General features: G+C 40.2%; 1 protein-coding gene across 2 annotated transcripts in view; it reads right to left on the minus strand.

Annotated features, from left to right (window-relative positions):
- Nucleotides 1–1358: 1358 nt before the first annotated feature.
- LRRC31 (leucine rich repeat containing 31) overlaps nucleotides 1359–21415 on the minus strand; it is a 30702-nt gene continuing 10645 nt past the window's right edge. The window contains exons 3-9 of one of the 2 annotated variants that reach the window (XM_004383450.2): nucleotides 21172–21339; nucleotides 16727–16894; nucleotides 16340–16507; nucleotides 15215–15382; nucleotides 13051–13218; nucleotides 8548–8715; nucleotides 1359–1690 (exon numbers count right to left, since the gene is read on the minus strand). In XM_004383450.2, coding sequence (XP_004383507.1) covers nucleotides 1359–1690; nucleotides 8548–8715; nucleotides 13051–13218; nucleotides 15215–15382; nucleotides 16340–16507; nucleotides 16727–16894; nucleotides 21172–21339 — 1340 coding nt within the window. The remainder of the gene's footprint in view (nucleotides 1691–8547; nucleotides 8716–13050; nucleotides 13219–15214; nucleotides 15383–16339; nucleotides 16508–16726; nucleotides 16895–21171; nucleotides 21340–21415) is intronic. The other variant, XM_004383451.2, reaches the window with a different exon arrangement.

Here is a 21415-nt window from a genome sequence, read left to right on the forward strand (position 1 = left end):
TCCTTTTTATTGCCGAGTAGTATTCCATTGAGGTAGCCATGAGTCGGAATGGACTCGACGGCAACTAACAACAACATTCCATTGTATCACAGTTTGTTTAACCATTTACCCACTGAAGGACACTGGGTTATTTCCATTTCGGGGCTATTATGAATAAATCTGTTATGGATATTCCCATACAGATTTTTGCATGGACACCTGTGTTCATGGATTCATGGGAATACCCAGAGAATTGAAGAACACCGACATTACCCAAATCATCTTCTTTTATGCCACTCAAAATCTCATCCTGATGACTCTTCTCTTGGAATAGTGTTGTCAATTTTACATGTCTTTCAAGCAAGGATTGCAAATGTGAATTATTATACCACAAGAAGAAAACAAAACAGAATTTGAGTAGAGTGTATCAGAATAGAATAGAAACATGTAAGCAAACATATCTACCATGCCCTGACGTTATGCTCTTGTGAAAGAAACTAAAAATGTCAAAAATCACTTAGAGGCAACACAAAAACTTTCTTTAATGAAGCTAAATAGTGTTATGTAGGAAATTCCACACAAAAGAAATGCCCAGAAGTAATGTTAACAATTGTTTGTTTGTTTTAGTAATAAAAGGTTTTGTTTTAACAAAATGTGGTTTGGGCACTAGTTATTGAAGTTCTGACCACATTTTACTAAGATTTATATGTCAGTGACTATTATTAGTATTTTTGGTTTATATCTGAGATGAAAGGCACCAGAACATAAACTGACTCATCAATAAACCACTGAAGGGTACACTCTCTGATAAAAAGGCGGTAAGTAGACCATATTATGATACATAGAATTGGAGTAAACATAATATGAAACTGTTACCCAGCTAGTGCCTTTCACATTAGAAAATTCTCACACACACATCCTTGTATTTTGAACGTTTAACACGTAGGGAAAAATGAGGTGGAAAATTCCAGGGCAAGAAAAAAATATACACGTTATCTAAACACTTTTGGCAGGGCTTCTAACCATTAAGTGAACTGAGTATACATTCAAAACAGTAAAAGTTCATTCAAAAATGTCATCCTAGGGGGTTGGCAACCAATGTCACAAAACAATATATGTATTAATTGTTTAATGAGGAACTAATTTGCTCTTTAAACCTTCATCTAAAGCACAATAAAAAAAAATTCATCCTTGGCCCATGAGATAGAGAATAAAGATATGCTCATATTAAATCATTGTATATATATATTTATATAGCTCTTATAACTGAAGTCCCATTAAATGGCCCAGAAGTTGATAGTTGATTGCACTGGGATTCATTCATATTTTTTTCCTCTTTCGGATAATGGTTTACAGTTAGTAAGACTTGGGAAATCGACTTACTGAAATCCACCATGGTCAAAATGAATGCTTCTTTTATCATCCTGGTGGAAGCATTCCACTTCTTCTTCCTGTGAAGCCGAGAGAACCCATCTTTTCATCTCTATCTCCGTGATTTCGGGAAGTTTGGTCACGGCACTTAACAAGTGTCCAAACCATTGTCCACAATCCCGAAAATTTGATGGCCGAAGGCTGATATCCAGCTCAGTTAACTCTTTGAGGAACTGCACATTCTGACAGAAGATGGTCCATCCTGTGCCACAGATGCTATCATTATAGCTCAAGTCGAGCTTCTGCAATTTGGCCAGATGACCTGTCTGTATTATTGATGCTGAAAAACAAAATCACTGTAAATGCTAAAGTACAAGAATATTTTCTACCATGGCTACTTTCTACTTCCCAATAACACCGTTATCTTCAGGATTAGTAACGACAAGGTTAGGAATGATTTGTTTTTAGCTAGCAGCTTTATTCAGGGCATCTGAAATTACTTTAGTAACCAGTTTCTTCTCTGTGCATCCCAAGTACAACTTGAAGATGGAATTTTTTTCTTTCCAAATTCCAACCCCAAAAATTTCTTTTTTTGTCAAGTTATTACTTTCTGCTCCCCTGAAGTCCCAGCTCTTCCTGCAGACATTCTCTAATTAGAAGAGAGGAGTGATGGCTCATTGGCTTTAATGGAGGACCATTTGTAAATAATCTTCTTGCTGCTTAATACTGTTTAATTGTCATTGCTCATTCATTCATTCAGTCATACTTCATTCAACAATTAACTGAGCACTTTCTATGTGCAAAACATACCTGGATAATTTCCAATTCATCTTAGAGACACAGGACAATTTTCCCTTTGAACAGCACATATCACAGTACTAACTACAATGGCACTTAATAAATATTAGTTAATGATGAAGCTAAGAAAAGAAAATGACTTCCATAAGAAGAGGTGGGAGAGATACACAAGGCAAATGGCATATGCTTCCCTTTTCAACCAAAAGCAGGAATAAATTAGAGAAATCAGATGAGTATATAGAATCTCCAAGTGGGAAGGGATCTTGGAAGTGTCTTCATTCAACCTCCAGATCAAACATCAAGAGAAGAATCCCTTCCAGAGCCTCTCTGCCAGTGACCACCCTGATTCTGCCTGAACCATCCTTTCAAAGTTGCCCACAATGTTGTGAAGCAGCTTACAGCTTTGGGCCCCCATCTACCCTTTTCAGTCAGCTGGAAAACTCCACTCTTTCCTTCTCATGCCTGCGGTGCTAGGTAACAATCCGGACGCCCTCGAATCTTTCCCCTGTAACGCTAAACACGATCTACTGTTTCAAACATTTCTCCCTCAACATGGCTTCCAGACCAAACAGAATGCTCCAACTCCATTGCTTTTATATGCCGACAGCTTAGCAGTCCTTACCCCACAACAGCCACACTGTCTCTAGGTACCCATGTCAACGTGTGTTTCTCTTCCTTTCTGTCTCATATTACTCACAATATTCTCAAGACTTAGCTAAGAGTTAAAGACAATATACATGTTTCTTCTTTTTAAAATGTTTGTATTATGGAAATTTTCAAACATATACAAAAGTAGAGAGAGTAGGAGAGTGAATCTCCATGCATCCATCATTCAGCTTCAGCAGTTATCAGCATTAGCCCAATCTTGGCTCATCTGGTCCCCTCCTCTTTACTTTTTTGTTTTTTTACTATTTTAAAGCAAATCCCAGACATCAGGTCATTTCACCTATTAATACTTCAGAATGCATCTTTAACAAATAAGAATTTTTATTTTTATAACTACCCTGCCATTATTGTACCTAATAACATTAACAGTAATTTTTTAACCAAAACCCATTGCCATCAAGTTGATTCTTACTCACAGAAATGTTATAGGACAGAGTAGAACTGCCCCATAGAGTTTCCAAGGCTGTAGTCTTTACGGAGGCAGACTGCCACTTCTTTGTCCCACAGGGCAGCTGGTGGGTTCGAACTACCAGTCTTTCAGTTGGCAGCTGAGCTCTTTAACCACTGCGCTACCAGGGCTCCTTAATTTTTTCTTTTTACAATAATTATTAATTCTGGAAGAATATGTAATAACCTGATAATGGGGAATGATTTTTATTTTTCATTTTACCTTCCTGTATTGATTGAATTTTCTAATTTTGTGAGTACCCTATTTAAGAAAATATAATAAAGTATTATATTTTATTTTTATCATATTTTTTTAAATCTAGGTAGTAGGTTTGTGGGTCATGGTAGTACTTTTGTTTGTAGTTTACTCTATGAAAAAATGTTATTTATAAAAAAATGAATATAAGCTAATAATGATTAACAAATCCTTAAAAATGATTTCTGTTAGAATAATTAAAGCAATATAAAATGACAATGGCTAAAAGTAAACATAGTAATATTTGTTACTAAGGAGCTGGCTAAAAATTGAAAGAAGGAAAAAATACCCCTGACAAAATGTAAATTTGACCTTAGAAAAAATCTGGCAGTAAAAAATTAAGAAAACATATATATAATGGCTGAAGCTATCAGTAGCAAAATTTGATGCAGATTAAAAAAAAAAAGCTAATTGAAGAAGTAAATCTTAATTATAAACTTTAAATAAAATAAATATATTTAATAGTGTCTAATTCAGGAAAAAAAAATGAAACCAAAGGCTGACCCTTTGAGAAACAGATAACACTGATAAACCTAGTATGGTAGGTAGAATTTCAGGATGGCTCCAAAATTCTCCACCCTAATCCCCAGGGCTGTGAATATAGTGGATTTTACTCCCATGATTAGGTTATGTTACATGGCATAGTTGACTTTAAGAAAAGGAGATTATTCAAGTGGGGCTAACTTAATCACACGAGTCCTTTAAAGGTAGATTTCTCTGGCTGATGGTAGGAGAAGAAGGGGGTCACAGAAGAGGAAGTTAGAAAGATTTGAAGTATGAGAAGGTCTGACACTTAACTACTGGCTTGAAGGTGAGGGGGCTACGTGTCAAGGAATATGGGTGGCCTCTAGTAGCTGAGAGCAGCCCCTGGCTGAGCGAGGAAGAAAATGGGAACCTCATTCCTATAGCTGCAAGGAACTGAATTCCGCCAACAAGAATGAACTTGAAAATGGATTTATCCCCAGAGCCTCCAGATGAGAATTCAGCCTGTGAAACCTTGATCAGAGAACCCAGACAAGCTATGCCAGACTTCTGAACTACGAACTCTGAGCTAATAAAGGGGTGTTGTTTTAGGCCACAAATTAATTTGTTATGCAGCAATGACTAGCCAAAAAAAAAAAAAAAAAAAAAAAGAGGGAGAAGATCGAAACTACCAATATCAGGAATGAGAGAACGGATATTGCTACAGACGCTAAAAGGACAATAAAGGAACAACTTTATTTCCATAAATTCAGCAACGTAGGTGAAATGGAGCCTTGAAAGATATGAACTACTAAAACTCACTCCAGAAGGAACAGATAACCTTAATAGTCCTGTATCTATTTTAAAAATTGAATTTTTAATTAAAAACTCACCCAGAGTACTCCAAGCTCAGATGGTTTCAATGGTGAATTCTGTTAAACAGTTAAAGAAATAATACCAATTCTACACAATCTTTACAGAAAATAGGAAAATAAGGAACACTTCCCAATTCATTTTATAAGATCAGCTTTACCAAAGGCAGACAAAGACATTACAAGAAAAGAAAACTGAAGACCATTGTCTCTCATGAGCATAGATGCAAATATCCTCAACAAAACAGTAGCAAATAAAATCCAGCAATATATAAAGAAGATAATACATTATGACCAAGTGGAGTTTACTCCAGGAATGTAAGGCTGATTCAACATTTGAAAATCAATTAATATTATGCACCATATTAACAAACTAAAGGAAAACAAACAGATGATCATCTCAATAGATGCAGAAAAAGAATTTGACAAAATTCATCTTCACTGTAAAAACTCTCAGCAAACTAGGATTCCTTAACTTAACAAATGGCATCTACGTAAACCCAAGAGCTAACATACTTAACTTAATGGTGAAAGACAGATTGTTTTCCCCCGAAGACTGGGAACAGGCAAGGATGTCTGCTCTTACCACATTCAGCATTGTACTGGAAATTCTAGCCAGTTAAATAAGAAATAAAAGATATACAGACTGGAAAGGAAGAAATAAAACTGTGTCTAATCACGGATGATATGATAGTCTCTATAAAAAATTCCACAGAATTTATCAGAAAAAAACTCCTAGAATTAATAGATGAGTTTAACAAGGTCATGGTGTAAAAAGTCAATATAAAAAATATCAATTGCATTTCTACATACTAGCAATGAACAATTGGGAGTCAAAAAATTTAAAAACAGTACCTTTTATAATTGTACCATAAAATGGAGTATTTAGATGTAAACCTAACATAATATGTACAGGAGCCGTATGTTAAAAAATATAAAATACCAATGTAAGAAATCAAAGAAGACCTAAATAAATAGAGAAATACACTGTGTTCATGGACCGGAAGACTCAATATTGTTAAGATGTCATTTCTCCCTGAATTGATCTATAGAGTCAATGCAATCTTAATCAAAATTCTAGTAGTATTTTTTTCTAGATATTGACAAGCTGATTCTAAAATTTATATGGAAAAGACAAGGAACTAAAATAACCAAACGATTTTGGAAAAGAAGAACAAAATTGGAAGACTCATACTACCTGATTTCAACATTCACTATAAAGCTTCAGTAAACAAGATTATATGGTATTGGTAAGAGAATAGACATAGATCAATGAAAAAGAACAGAGAGTCCAGAAATAGACCATCACAAATATGGCCAATTGATTTTTTATAAAAGTGCAAAAACAATTCAATGGAGAAGAGATAGTCTTATCAGCTAACTGTGCTTGAACAATTGGACCAGAAAAATTAAATAAACCAGAATCCTGGTGGCACAGTGGTTAAGCATTTGGCTGCTAACCAAAAGGTCAGCAGTTCGAATCCACCAGCTGCCCCTTGGAAACCCGATGGGGCAGTTCTACTCTGTCCTATAAGGTCGCTATGAGTTGGACAACTGGACAGTCATATGCAAAACATTATCCTCAACACCTCCCACCATGTACAAAAAATTAACTCAAAATTAAAACATTTAGAAGAAAATATAGGAGAATCCTTGAGAACTTGAGTTTTGCAAAGAGTTTTATGACTATGCAACACCAAAAGCTCAATCCATAAAATTAATAAATTGATAAAGAGCTCTTCATCAAAATTAAAACTTTTGCTCTTCAAAAGACACTGTTAAGAAAATAAAAAGACCAGATACAGACTTGGAGAAAATATTTGAAAATTACATAACAGATAGAGGATTTGTCTCCAGAAAATCTAAAGAATTCCTAAAATTCATCAGTAAGAAAACAAATAATCCAATTCTTAAAATTAGGCAAAAGACTGGAACAGCTGTGTCACCAGAAAATACATACAGTTGACAAATAAGCACATACAAAGATGTCATTAGTTGTTAGGCAAACGCAAACTAAAATTACAATGTGTTTGTCTCCATCTTCTAATTACAGCCCATTCCAGTCCATTCTGCCATAACATGTGTTTTGAAAATGCAAATTTGTTCCAACCAGATTGAAATACCAGAGAACAATTTGAGCATAATGCAGAGTTTGCATTTGCTTACACATGATTCGTCCACAAGGAACACAAGGTGAACACAAAATTGCACCTAGCTGAATTGAGCTAAGTGTAGGAATAAACAAAATGCGCACACACACCCCTCACGAGGACACCCACCCACAACCGGTGATAGAACTTTCCATTTGATTTCAGATAGCCCTCCTTCCACCACTTACATGAATTCAGAAGCTGCAGCCGTTGGCCTGACCCCTCGCCTCTTTAGTATTCCTCATTCCTCTCAGCCAATTTTGTATTGCTCCTCTCTGTTCTTTTTCTCTCCTTATCGCTCCCTTCTCACACTCTTTCCCCATCTCCCTTTAGTCCTCTTCCTGTGCACACAGGGTGGCAGGTGTCCCACCAGGTAGTACAGTAAGAGTGTGGATGGCCCACTTCCGCAAGCAAACTTTAGGTTCTTTTCAAGGAAAAGTGTCATGTATACTGTAGTCTTTATGTATTTCTTAACCATTTAACATGTACAAAACTACCATTTTTATTAGTTTCCTATTTCTAAAAGTGTGTTAGTAGGAAGTTTTGAGTGTTGTGCTTCTAATCATGATTTCTCATGAGCCCTGTGGTTTTTGTGTGATTTTGTACAGCATGGTAATTTTTTAGGAATGCATCACATTATAGCAGAACTGACTATATATATACAGAGAACAAAGACACAACTACCCGGAGTGACTGTTCTGGACCCTTCAGTTAAAGGGGTATTCAGTGCTTCAGAGATCTGGCAGCTGATGGGTGAATAGTGATGGGGACTGTGGGGCCAAGAGTAGATGGGAGACTGAGACAGTACTCTCCAATTCATTGTTTCCCCATGGAAATTGGACATGTAGAAGTGATTTTAGGGGATATTTGGGTAAGGTATTATATAACCTGGCATTCCACAGTACAAAATTTATTCCTTATTCAATTCTATTTCCATCTTTCTAAATGGACATATATGGAAGATTGTGCTTTAATCCCTCTCATCTTCTTTTTCTAACAAACAGGATGAACCTCTACTCAAAATCTTCAGATGGCAACAGTCTAGTAGTATCTATGAATAATGATACCTGTATTTCAGTTGTGGTGATGATCAAAATTTCCTGTTTAAATAAAAGCATTTAAGTTAAAGAGTCAATATAAAGAAAAAAATTAAGAAATAGTGCAGGTACTATGTGGGCAAAATTTGTGAAGGTAGAACATAGACAACTGAAGTTTGGTCAACACTGAGCTGGCTAGAGAGCACTGAAGACTCTCAAGTACTAGGGAGGTGTGGCGCCGAGGCTGATTGCCTGGCAGGAACCTCCTCACCACCACATCTATATCCATCTCCTTTTATGAAGCATCCTCCGCTGTCTTGTTGGGTTTGGAATTGCCCTTTTTTGTCTTAACCAGATCGTTCCTAAGCAGATGTTGAGGGGAAGGGAAGCTACACAGAGGACTTAGCCCTAGTCCTCATTGCCTCCCCACCTCCCTACCCATGAGCCTGGCAGGGCAGGCGCACTGGGCTCTGCCTTCCAAGACGGCTTTGAAAGTAGTAGATACAAACCCAACAGGGCCAGGTCCTCTGTCACCAGGGAACAGCTGCTCAGCCTCAGCACTTGAAGAGACGCCAGAAGCTTTAGTGTTCCCAGAAGAAGCTTCAGGTTGCCACCAATACACTTATTCCAAGAAAGACTGAATATTTCTAGACCAGGGAGGTAAACGGAGGCTTCAGCTAAAAGTGATAAAGAGCAATAAATAGTAATTTAGGCTTCTTGAGAGATCACAGGCCTCAATTTTGAGGAACCTAAGCTGGGGCAACGTATTAAAATAACTTGGGTTAGGAAGGTTGTAAATACTATTTTCTCCAGCCTGAAATTCAGGGCCCCCATTTATGTTGTCTATTTTTATTGGGAGGAAACATTGGAAACCTTAGAAAAGTAAAACTTAATTGGAATTCACTATCAACTGGGGTTTATTTCCTTCACTTCACATATAGGAAGGAGAAAGAGGCAAAGGGCTCAAGAGAGTTGGTCAAGATTTCCAGAGAGTGTCCTGGCTGGTACACATTCCAATGTACACATTCCATTGTACACATTCCATTGTACACATTCCAATGGACAGTCACACTGAAACTAAGGGACAAGCCAAGCCTCCCTAGGACTCAGAAACACCAGAATATATTTGTGTTTCCTTATGTGCAATTCCTAAGGCAAGGAAGGGAACTAATGTATTTTACAAAAGTTTTTAAAGAAAATTAAAAGATTTTCTGCTTAATTCTTAGCTGCCCCTAAAGTTAAAACCAGCCAGAACTTATTCCCTAGCATGATGGTTAATTACATTTCAAATTATTCTGCTTTCTTTATAAAAAGCAATGTATTCAAGAGACAAATAATATATTCTTCAACAATATCTAAGAAGAAAGTCCCTCCCACTCATATGATACAAAGATCTACCAGTAAGAAGAAATAGAACTTTAAAAATTTACTTCCAGAAGTGATGTAGAAAAATATATAATTACTTGATTTACTTCTTAATCGGAATTGAATGGTAGGTTTATGCCAGATGGTGTAATTTAGTGTAATAGCTACTTGATTGTGATTCCTTGATTGTACATCTATATTTGGAAACAGCTGTGTATTTCTCTTAAAAATATTTAAATTTCCTTTAAAATTTTTTTTCTTAAAAATATTCAATTTTTCCAAGTAGGAAACACATTTATGAAACATCATGTTGCCACCAAATTTATTTTTTGTAGAACTTTTCCTAACTGAATATTAGTCTGAACAGCAGAATGTTGGAACGTGCTTTGTGTGTGTGTGTGTGTGTGTGTGTGTGTGTGTGTGTTTACTTAACCATTTTGGGGATTATGGACCCTTATGAGAAGTTATTTACTTACTTATCTACTTATTTAACTAATATGTAGAGGCTATCTACGATTTGCTTTCGGTATGCAGTGAAGAATAAATACAATCTCTGCCCTCAAGGAGGCTGCAGTCTCGGGAAAATACAGACATTAAATAAACACACAAATAAATATATAATTATAAATTCTGATAAAGGTTATAAATAAAAAGCATAAGGGCTCCTAATTTAGATAGGGAGGGGCTGTCTTAAAAAGGGTCATTCACACTGAGACCTGAAGGATGAGTCAGAGCTACCTGCAGAAGAATGGGGAGTGGGGCATCCCAGAGATGAGGAAGGCCTCCAGGCAGGAGGCAGCTTGGTGATGCGAGGGAACAGGAAGAAGCCCACGGAGGCTGTATTCCAGCAACAAGGGAGAGAGGGGCCGAGAGGTACCAGGGCCTCATCTTCTGGGCCTTTGAGGCCACAGAAAGGAATCTGGGTTTGATCTGAGGTGCAACAGGAAGCCACTGACTATCTTCAAACTGGGCAGGGATACGATCCAATTAATTTTCAGATGAAAGTTATAGGCTTTCTCTCCATAATAATATTAACTTAAAAAAACATGATTGCCTTTGAGTTGATTCCTACTCTAACAGTTATTATTGAGCATTTACTATGTGTTCGGCACCTCTCCAAGAACTTTACATGTATTCACTCATTTAATTCTTACATCCTTATGAGTTCTGTACTGTTATCATTTTATTTTACATTTACAGAGGAGGAAACTGAAGCACAGGGTGTTAAGTACCTAGGGTCATACAAGGTCACAGAGCCAGGCCAGGATTTGAATTTAGGCAGTCTGAGTCCAGGTGCTTTGGATCCAGAAAATGCACCACACACACACGCGCGCGCACACACACACACACACACACACTGCAATCAATTTTAGGGAGCTCACAGGTCACTGCAGCACAGCTATGGAGTCTCTAAGGGTTTATGACCCTAAATCAAAAACTCCAGGTCTGAAAGGTACACATTCTGCTAGTTTTCCCCACCCAGACATGTGGACAATTAGATGAGCAGTACTGGGGGAGGGTGGGAGCAGTGAATGGCAAGGACCAAGTCTACACGAGTTGAACAAAATACTTGGGCTGGCAAGGAGGGCAAGAGTGTCCTAAATATAGTGCTTTTAGAATTTGGGGTAAATGATATGCATTCATTTTAATGAACAGAAATAAAGGACATGCTCTTTTCTGGATCATAGTACAGTTCATTTTTAAGGGAGTGTCAAGTGATATAATACTTGGGAGGGGCAGAGAGAGGACTCTGTTTTCACCATTATCCAGGAAGCACCAGAATCCAACAAATCTAGTCTAGTGTTTGTGTGCAGAAAAGGGCCAATATAGCAGGTTTGAGACTGCTCTCCTTAGCAAGGCCTGCTTGCAAAGTTGGCCCTGGCTGGTGTTCGGGAACTTGGATTTCGGGAGTGTACCCAACATCCCCTAACAGATAAGGGCAGTTTACTGTGCTTACCTGTTTGCACAAGCAACGTATGCTGAACATCTGCTTTCCGTTTGTGAGCCTGGAATTTTGCTACCTGCTAGCAGATGCTGCCTAAGTGTGGTGCGGTGAATTACTTAATATGACCCTTCTAGCCATAGTCTTTGTAACTCCCACCAAATGACTGGGTGGGGTTACACAAATGAGGTGTCTGTGGCCCACCAAGGGGATTGGATAGCTTGCTAATAATGGCCTCCACCACACCATTTTTACACTAAGTGACTGACTCCCAGTAAAAATCCTAAACTTGAAGGCTTAGGTTAGCTTCTCTGGTATACTACACTTTGCACATGTTATCACAACTCGTTGCTGGAGGAATCAAGCGTGGCCTGTGTGAGTCCACTGGGAGAAGAAGCTCCTGGAAGCTGACTCTTGGTTTCCTCTGGACTTGGCCCTGGGCACCTTTCCCTTTGCTGACTCTGCTGTGTATCCTCTCCCTGTAACACATCTGTAAGCACATCCACATGCTAAGACCTGGCGGTCCTTCCAGTGAATCATTAGCCTGGAGGTGGTACTGGGGACCACAAAAGTGCTGATTGCCTGAGTGGTACATTCAGAAAAATGCTGCAAAGTCCTTTTGCCTCAAAATCTCTCCCCTACTTGCTGACTCTACCACTCATCTATCAGTTTGTGGTGCTGTGGTGCCTTGTGTATTGCTGCGATGCTGAAATCTTTGCCACCAGCATTTCAAATACCAACAGGGACATCTATGGTGGACAGGTTACAGTAAGGCTTCCAGACTAAGACAGACTAGGAAGAAGGGCCTGGCAATCTACTTCCAAAAATTAGCCAATGAAAACCCTATGGATCGTAACAGAATATTGTTGAATACAGTGCTGGAAGATGAGCCCCCTAGGTTGGAAGGCACTCAGAATACACAGTGGCCGCAACAATGGGCTCAAGCAGACCAATGATCATGAAGGTGGCACAGGACTAGGCAATATTTTGTTCTGTTGCACTTGGCGTCGCTATGAGTTGTAGCCAACTCAATGATAGCTAACAACTAACAACTTGTTAACTACTTACTCTCTTTTACCCAAATGGGCAGAAATTTTGGCTTCAGTAGACTTTTGATCCAGGCTGAGGTACGTGTAAGACCTTCAGGCACGCCCAGATTCTAAGAGAGAATGACAAATCCCACTGGGAAATGGATGCTAGGCAGTCAGCTAGGCTCGCTCACTAGTAATTGCCTCACTTGTCTCCCCAGACCCACAATAACCCAATACACACCAGCACCTCAGCAAGACTACAAGTTACTATGGACATGAACCCTGTGACCTGTGAGGGCAGGTATTTTATGCATGAGAAAACCCAGTGTTCAGAGAGGTTATTTGTTCAAAATCACAGTTTTTTAGTAGCAGAGCCAGGATTAGAACCCAGTTCTATCTGTCTCCAAAGTCTTTGCTCTTAACTTCTAGCCTGGAGTTGTTTATAAACACTTTAAATTTTAAAATGTTAAATCTGCAAATACTAAAATCATTCATGTGGCCCTCAGAAGACCACTTTAAGAGGGCATATTTTCTGACTGGAAGACAAATTAATACTTCACAATTTTACCTATGGCTGAGCCTTGGAATGAAATTTGTAGGCAGAGAAACAAAGAGAGACCGGCCCCCTCATAGGCTGTTGTATGGTGCCTGCAGGAATGGGAATGATCTCTTACCGAGAGCTGTAAAAGTTTCAATTTCCAAAGCACAGTTGTTGATTAGTAAAGCCTTCAGCGCTGGTAAAAATCGGAGCCTGCTGAATAGGTTTTCAGAAGAAATGCCCATCTTTTTGTTGGCTGATAAATCCAGTTCTTGAAGATTCGAGAGCAAAGGAATGACTTGGGCTGTTAAAACATCACACAGTGGATATATTTTAGGCATTGTCTCACAAAAAGTTTTCTGGCTTTTTGGTTTCCTTAATTTGGCAATCGGAGCTTTCCACAGTCTGATCCCTACCCACCATTACATACCCTTATATACCATATAAACCAGCCACTCTTCCCAGTATGCAGCTATGCTTTTTTACTCCCAAGCCACTCTCCAGGCTAGAAGTTAAAAGCAAAGACTTTGGAGACAGGTAGAACTGGGTTCTAATCCTGGCTCTGCTACTAAAGGGCTGTGTGATTTTGGACAAATAACTTAACCTCTCTGAACACTGGGTTTTCTCATGCATAAAATACCTACCTCACAGGGTCGTTTGGAAGATAAAATGACTTGGTGTATGCAGAGTGCTTAGCACAGTACCTAGCATCTATGAACTCTTCAATTATTGAGCAATATTATCATTTTTCTCTTAGAATGTAAGTACCAGTAAAGCAATGACATTAACCAGTCAGAACAGGCTGTTGGCAACAGCCTTGGAGTGGGGTCCTAAGCGCCCTTGCCATGCCAAGAGTTAGCCCTGGTTCACCGTCTTCCTGCTACTTTTCCTGCCTCAAGGCCTTTGCCCTGGCTCTTCCCAAGGTGAGAAATGTAGTGTCCTCCGCTCTCTGTATGGCTGGCTTGTGATTCAAAACTCAGCTTGATGACAGTTTTCATGGGGGAGGTCTAGAGCCAAACATCTCTCCAAACTGATTCCCCAATGTTGCTTGATTCCCTAATTGAAGGTACAGCCCTCAATCTGAATGAGAGAGATGGCTTAAATTGATAATATCTCTACCTATCAGAGTCTTCTATGTTTGTTCTACATAAACGTCCAAGGACTTTAGCTGAACATAGCTGAAGGATTAGGGAGAAGTGCGTCCATTCCATCTTGGTCTGGAACTAGAAGTTTAGTCAAGGTTTTTCAAACTTTAACTTGCATAGGAATCACTTAGAGCTCTTAAATATGCAGATTCAGCTTCAGTAGGTATCGGGGGAGGCCTGAGACTCTGCATTTCTAGGAAGCTCCCAAGGGGATACCCATGCTGCTGGGCCATGGAGGATAATTTGAGTAATGAGGAAGTCGGGCAAGGGGAATAGCAAATGATTGGAAGGAGGGTGGTCAGGAAGGCCTCACTGATGAGGTGATGTTTGAACAGGGACCTGAGGAAGTGGGAGAGTGAGCTGAGCCCAGATCTGGGGGCCGAGTGTCCAGGCCAAGGGAGAGCAAGGGCAAAGTCGTCAAGGCCAGAGCGTACTGGGTGTGTCCGAGGACCAGCAAGGAGAGTACAGCTGGAGTGGAGTCAACAAGGGGGAAAGAATGCAATCAGAGAGAGAGAGAAAGAGAGAGAGAGGAAAGGGAAACCAGTTGGACTCTTGCCATCAGACTCCGGATGTATTTTGAAGGTTTATTGTAATCTCAGATGGAATAAAGCCCTTAATCTCGTAACTATGTTTGCTCTGATTGTTTCTTATGGGCAATGCATCGACACATTATATGTTAGAATTGCAGGACTATGTTTATGGTAGAAAAGTAAATGTAGTCACCTAAAGTTGTAATGTACACCCATTATACACCACCCCACTACCTTTTTTTCTGTAACTTCATTTGTATCTAAGTGGCTTCTCTCCACTTGATAGTCAGAAAGCCTCAGCACCCTTCCTCCTGGCTTTCTCTCTACAGACCTGTTTGAACAAACTTCGTGACACTAACAGATTCATGTTTAAAAAGCACCACAAATGCAAACTTTTCTCCTTCAAGTACCACATCTATTATTTACAGATGTATATAGGAGGAATTCAGATTCACTAACATTTACTATGCACTTATTCGTACCAAATACTGTAGTGGGGCATTCACAGAACGTTTATGAGTTAATCTTATGAGTTAAAAATAAGCATACATCTCAAATTCCCCAGGTTTCCAACCATTTGCCCAAGTTCCACAAGTCATCCCTTTGCTCTGCAGGAGACACTTACTCAGGGACAACACGTCGCCTACTGTCAGTGAGCACTGGTGGAGATCCAGGACTTGCAGATGCCTCAACGTGGCCAACTGAGCTGGTGAGTCTTCAAAACCTCCACCCAGATCCTTGTTGCAGGAAAGGTCTAATCTCCTTAGGTGGCACAAGTATCTAAAAGCAGCATCTACAAAGAAAGTCGAAATCCCGTTCTCACATAATGCAAGGCTGTAGGAAGGAATGTAGCAGGGAAGAGACAGATTTGTAGGAAAGGAGATTAAGTAAGTACATTGTGTTGACAAAAACCAAAAGGAGAAATAACCTTGGCCTTCCTACCACCCAGCCCTCTAAGGACCTGACAGTGACCTCAAAAGCACCCTCTCTTTATGATCGGCTTTGACTGCCAAAGGTTGTGATCTGAACCCTGCAACTGATGGAGTTTTCACAGAATTTTAGACCTATTCGAGCTACCAGTGAGAAGGCGATTAGACTCTGTAAACTGAAGGGAAAAACACAGTTTCATTTTATACTCTCCATTAATGTGGATACTCTGTGTAGAGGAATAAGTTTCGTTTTATTTTTAAAAAATTGTGTCTGGTAAATCTGTATGTAACAAAACATTTGCCATTTCAACATTCTTCACAAGTACAATTCAGTGACATTAATTGTGTTCATCATGTTGTGTGACTGTCACCATTAACCACCTCCACATTTTTCCATCATCCTTAACAGAAGCAATGGGTCCCCCGGGGAATGAGTTTTAACTATAGATGCCACTGAAGTCATTTTTGTTATCAGTACCAATTCCTTCCACTACAGAGCAAAAAACAATGCAGGGATTTTTCCAAGGTAAGAATAAAATTGGTAGCTTTAGTAGCAATTTTGGTACTAGTAGAAACTTATTTTGCCCCATTGCCTATCTCAAGCGTAAAATATCCTGGCCCTTTCAGAGTCAGCCACTTAAAAATTATATTTGTAATGATGAAAGTATATGGTCACTGTAAAAGATTTAGAAACTAAATAAAACATAAAGAAGTGTTAAATTACCTATAATCTTATTCCTCCTCATAACCACTGTTTATATTTTGTTATATTTTCTAACAGTTTTAATAACGTATATCAAGTCCAGTCATTGTTAACTCACCCAATATTTTGACACTGTCTTGTGATAATCCGCATGACTGTAATTTCAATACTTTCAGATTTGAGGTATTTTTTAATCCCTGAGCAATACTGTTTAGACTGCCACTGATGTTTCTATTAATGGAAAGATCAAGTACTTCAAGATTTTGCAGCATAGGTAGCAACTGACCTGGAGAAAAGGAAAACCAGATGTAAAGAAAAACACTGAAATAATGCAGGGTGTGAAAGTCGGGGCAGGAAGGGGAGTCTGGAGTACAGTTTCGTGTCGCCTGGGGTCATAGTAAGGTCCCAAGGTGGTACAACAGTTGCTCTCCGCCGCTAACCTAAAGGTTGACAGTTTGAACCCACCCAGTGTCTTCACATTTTTGGAAGAGCGAAATCTACTTACCCATAAACATCGCATCTTCTGATGTGAGAGCACAATCCACAAGTTCCAGGGTTTGTATCTTGCTCCCTTCTCGGAGCGCCTGGAGGATCAGAGGTAGGTTTCCTCCCACTTTGCTGTTCCAGGACAAATTTAGCTCTTCAAGTTCAGGTATCACTTTAAGTGCTTCTCCTGTTACAAAATGGTGGGGAGATCGGCAAAGCAGGGAATTCATTTCAAAATCAGTACAACCGTTATTCATGGAGTATTGAAGCTGGGCCAGATACCGTGTTAGTTGCCAAGAAATGTAGAGAAGAAAAGGACCCAGTTGCTGCCCACTCACAGCAGGTTGAGCATGTATATTTACAGGCACGGCAATTCTAGTCCCTCCCAAATCCTGAAGCCAAGCTTACAAGCTAAAAATTGTTATTTAAAAACAACAACACTATTAATCTACTATTGGTAGGGTAGTTTTACTGGGTTGTTTTTGTAGTAGTAAATATTTGTACAGTTCATATACTTTCTCTCATCCACTATCACTGGGACTAGCATTTCTGAGAAGTTTAATGTGGTACACAGAGTAATTGCCCCCCACCCTAAGATGTCCACTTCCTAATCCCTGAAACCTGTGAATATGTTACCTTACAGGGCAAAAGGGACTTTGCAGATGTGACTAAATTAAGGGCTGTTATGGACAGAATTGTGGTCCCCAAAAATATGTGCTGTAAATCCTAACCCCTATTCCTGTGGGAGGAGCCCTGGTGGTGCAATGGTGAAAGCTAACTGAAAGGTCGGTGGTTCAAACCCATCAGCTGCTCCTTGGGAGAAAGATGGAAGTCTGCTTCCAGTAAGGTTACAGTTTTGGAAACCCTATGGGGAAGTTCTACTCTGTGCTATAGGATCATTATGAGCGGGAATCGACTCGACTGCAATGGGTTTGGGTTTTGGATACCTGTGGTTATAATTCCACTTGAGAATGGATTTTTTTGTTATGTTAATGTGGTAGCATTAGTGTAGGACATGTTTTAAATCAATCTCTTTTGAGATATAAAACAGCAGAGTGGACAGAGAGAGAGCCTTCCCCTAGAGCCAGTGCCCTGAATTCAGACTTCCAGCCTCCCAAACTGTGAGAAAATAAATGTCTATTTGTTAAAGCCACCCACTTGTAGTATTTCTGTTACAGTAGTACTAGATAACTAAGACTAGATAACCTTGAGATCTGGAGATTATCCTGAATTATCCACAAGGGTCCATATAAGAGGGAGGCAGCAGATCGGAGGCAGAGATGTGATGACTGAAGCAACAGTCAGAGAGAGATTTGAAGATGCTACGCTGTGGGTTTTGAAGAGGAGAAAGGGACCAAAGGCCAAGGAATGCGGGCAGCCTCTAGAAGCTGGAAAAGGCGAAGAAAGAGAGTCTCCTCTAGAGCCTCCCGAAGGAACGCAACCTGGCCAACTCTTAGCTTTAGGACTTCTAAGGTAATACATTTGTGCAGTTGTAAGCCACTCGATGGTAATTTGTCGCAGCAGCCACAGGAGACGAATGCACTTGGCTGCCTTGCCCAGAAGCGAGGCAAAGCACGTAACTGGCCACCACAGGGGCAAAGCTCATTTTAACATCAAGCGCATCACAGGCAACTGAACTGACCACTACAGAGAGGACCTAAAATAGAACACCAGACACTCTCAGTTTATGGCAGCCATGCAGCTGGGGGATGAGGATGGGGCAGTGAGAGTGGTGGAGCTTGACATTTCTGAGACAACCGCGCACAGCAAAGCATCCAAGGGCTGCAGCGGCCAGGCTGGGACAGTAGGGGGAGCGACCTAAGAGATCAGCCTTAGAATGGTCTTCATTGCCTTAGGCGAGAGCAGAGTAGGGAACCACACAGATGGAAAATGGGCCTCCTCAGTATGCAGAGCCAGTCTTAACCACAAACAACTTAGGGGGCTGGAAAATCCCTAGTGTCTGGATACCTCTTTTTCACTGTCTGCCACTGGGCTTGAACTTCTACCATTGGCTATTAATTCTATGGATTAAGGTTTTGGCAGTCCAGAAACCCCTTGGGAAAATGCATGTTCTCCAGAAGTTATAACTGCTTACGTCAGGGGTGAACAGGTGTCATCTTGTGTGCCATTGCCAGTCAACTGGGGACGGCTTTCTATAGCTCCGGGTGTCCTCTGGGATCAGGGAGAAAGAGTGCATGATTAATTATCTATGTCTGCAGTACACATAGTGCTAGAGAGGGCCATGCACTTTTGCCATCCTGCATTATGCAATTTTAATGGGTATAATAATTTTGAAATGCCTCCTGATTTATGTTCTCCTATCGGTAAATGACTTTTTTTCCCTAGACCCCATCTCTCCTTAAGACTAAGCTAGGACAGAGTACGGATGAAAAGTAAGTCCTTCCCAGTGGAAGAGGATGCGGCGGGCTTTCCAGAGAGGAAGACGACTGGGGAGAGCGAGGAGGATGCAAAACATCAAGACAAGGACACAGACTCCCTCCCCGACTCTTTCCCGGGCCAGATAAGTCTGGAGTAGGTCCCAGGGCAGAAGTAACCATTTTCAGGCCTCCTAAGGGTGAAGAATCATGAAAGAGATGAGGTCAATGTTAGAAAATAAAGACACTACGTTTTCTGTTCACGTTTAAGTAATGGTATGTTAAGTTTGTAACTCTCCTACACAATGTTGTTGTTGTTGGGTGCCATAGACTCACAGTGAGAGTAGAACGGCCCCATAGGGTTTTCCTGGCTGTAATCTTTACAGAAGCAGATCGCTAGGTCTTTCTCCCACAGAGACACTGGATGAGTTCAAACCTCCAACCTTTTAGTTAACAGCCAAGCAAGCGTTTAACCATTTGTGCCACCAATAACCAACTGCTAACCTTTTGTGGGGCTAAATTGATCATGTAAACCCGCAGAAAGGTAATTTTGGATGAGGGAAGAGGCTAAGAAGGAACTATCAATTAAGCAGCTAATATATGCCAGTACTTTACGCACACTATACTATTTAATACTCACAATTTTTTGAGGGAGATGTTACCCCCTTTTCAGAGACAAAACTGCTGGGGCTCAGAAAAATTAAAAATAATTTGTTCATGCTCACAAAGCTAGTTAGAGGTGCAACTTGGATTAGAACTAGGATCTGGTAAGCTCCAACGTGTATAATGTTTCTACTCGGCTATAGAAAGGGTGCACTAGGGGACATCAGCTGGCCCCCATTATCTAGGAAGGAAGTGACAAGACGATACAACAGGGCAGCAAAGCCAAACTCCACGTCCTTTGCAATTTTATTAACTGTCGCCCCTGGCTCAGAGACACTCCAACGGGGAAACCACCAACTCTGCTCTCCTGATCTCTTTCTCTCTTTCTGTCTCACACGTACACACACACACACACACACACACACACACACACACACAGAGCTGGCCAGACTGAAAAAAGACATTATTAACGTTGTCTAATAAACAAGGAAACATTTTAGTAAAGCACTTGAGTAAGTAGCATGGTTTTGATTTTCTATAAAGTATATTGTACGTTCAGTAAATATATCTACATATATACGCATATAAAAACCACCAGTTGCTATCCAGTCGATTCCAACACAGGGCAACCCCACATGTGTCAGAGTACAACTGTGCTCCACAGGGTTTTCAATGGCTGATTTTTTGGAAGTAGATTGCCGGGCTTTTCTTCCAAGGTGCCTCTGGGTAGACTCAGACCGCCAACCTTTCAGTTAGCGGCCGAGTGCATTAACCATTTGCACCACCCAGGGACTCCACGTTCAGTGTATAAACCATCTTGAGATTCTAGTCAACCTGTTGCTTTTAACTGAAAATTTTTGTTGTGATCGATCTTTTTGAAAAGGGGGTAGAAAAACAGAAAAGAGAAATTGTATTTGGGGATTGGAAAAGAATTATTATGTACTCCAACGTCTATTTTACAGAGGAAGTAACTGAGACCCAGAGCAGCAAATCTGGCGATGACATCCATTTTAAGCTCCAGGAGAGCGGATACCTGGTCAGCCTTGTTCCCCTCTCTATCCACAGAGCTTAGCACAATATCAGGCACAGTGTTACATAGCTATTTAGAAGTTATACAAGTGCTTCACACGATTTTTACCCATTGCTGTTAAGTCAATTCCGACTCATAGTGACCCTACAGGACAGAGTAGAACTGCCCCATAGGGCTTCCAAGGCTGTAATCTTTACAGAAGCAGACTGCCACAGCTTTTGCCCATGAAGTGGCTGGTGAGGTCTAACCACCGACCTTTCAGTTAGCAGCCGAGCGCATAACTACTGTACCACCAGGGCTCCTTGCTTCACACAGTACTATATCATACATCATGCTCTTGTCCATGATCACCTTTGGGGGTAGTGACATGAACAGCCTGCCCTTGACCTTGAGAGTTTAGGTTGCAAAGATGCTTGGAGGTGCAAAAATGTCTTTTAAAGGCAGCATTCATCATACCCAAGGCTCCAACATCATCAGTGGTGAGTCTGCAACTACTCAGCCTCAGGATTTTTAACTTGCTGACAAGATGCATTTGCTGGGTGATTGAGTGGAGGGTTCCGCCTATGAAATCGTTCCAGGAAATATCCAGTTCTTCCAAGTCTGGGATAAAAGGAAGTGAGGCAACTAGAAGTGAACAGAAAAGAGCACAGATTTGTACATGTAATTTGTGATAAGGAATCAGTGCCTATGTGCACAAAAT

This window comes from Trichechus manatus, unplaced genomic scaffold, assembly GCF_000243295.1.
Source record: "Trichechus manatus latirostris isolate Lorelei unplaced genomic scaffold, TriManLat1.0 scaffold00110, whole genome shotgun sequence".
In the NCBI taxonomy this organism is placed as follows: Eukaryota; Metazoa; Chordata; class Mammalia; order Sirenia; family Trichechidae; genus Trichechus; species Trichechus manatus.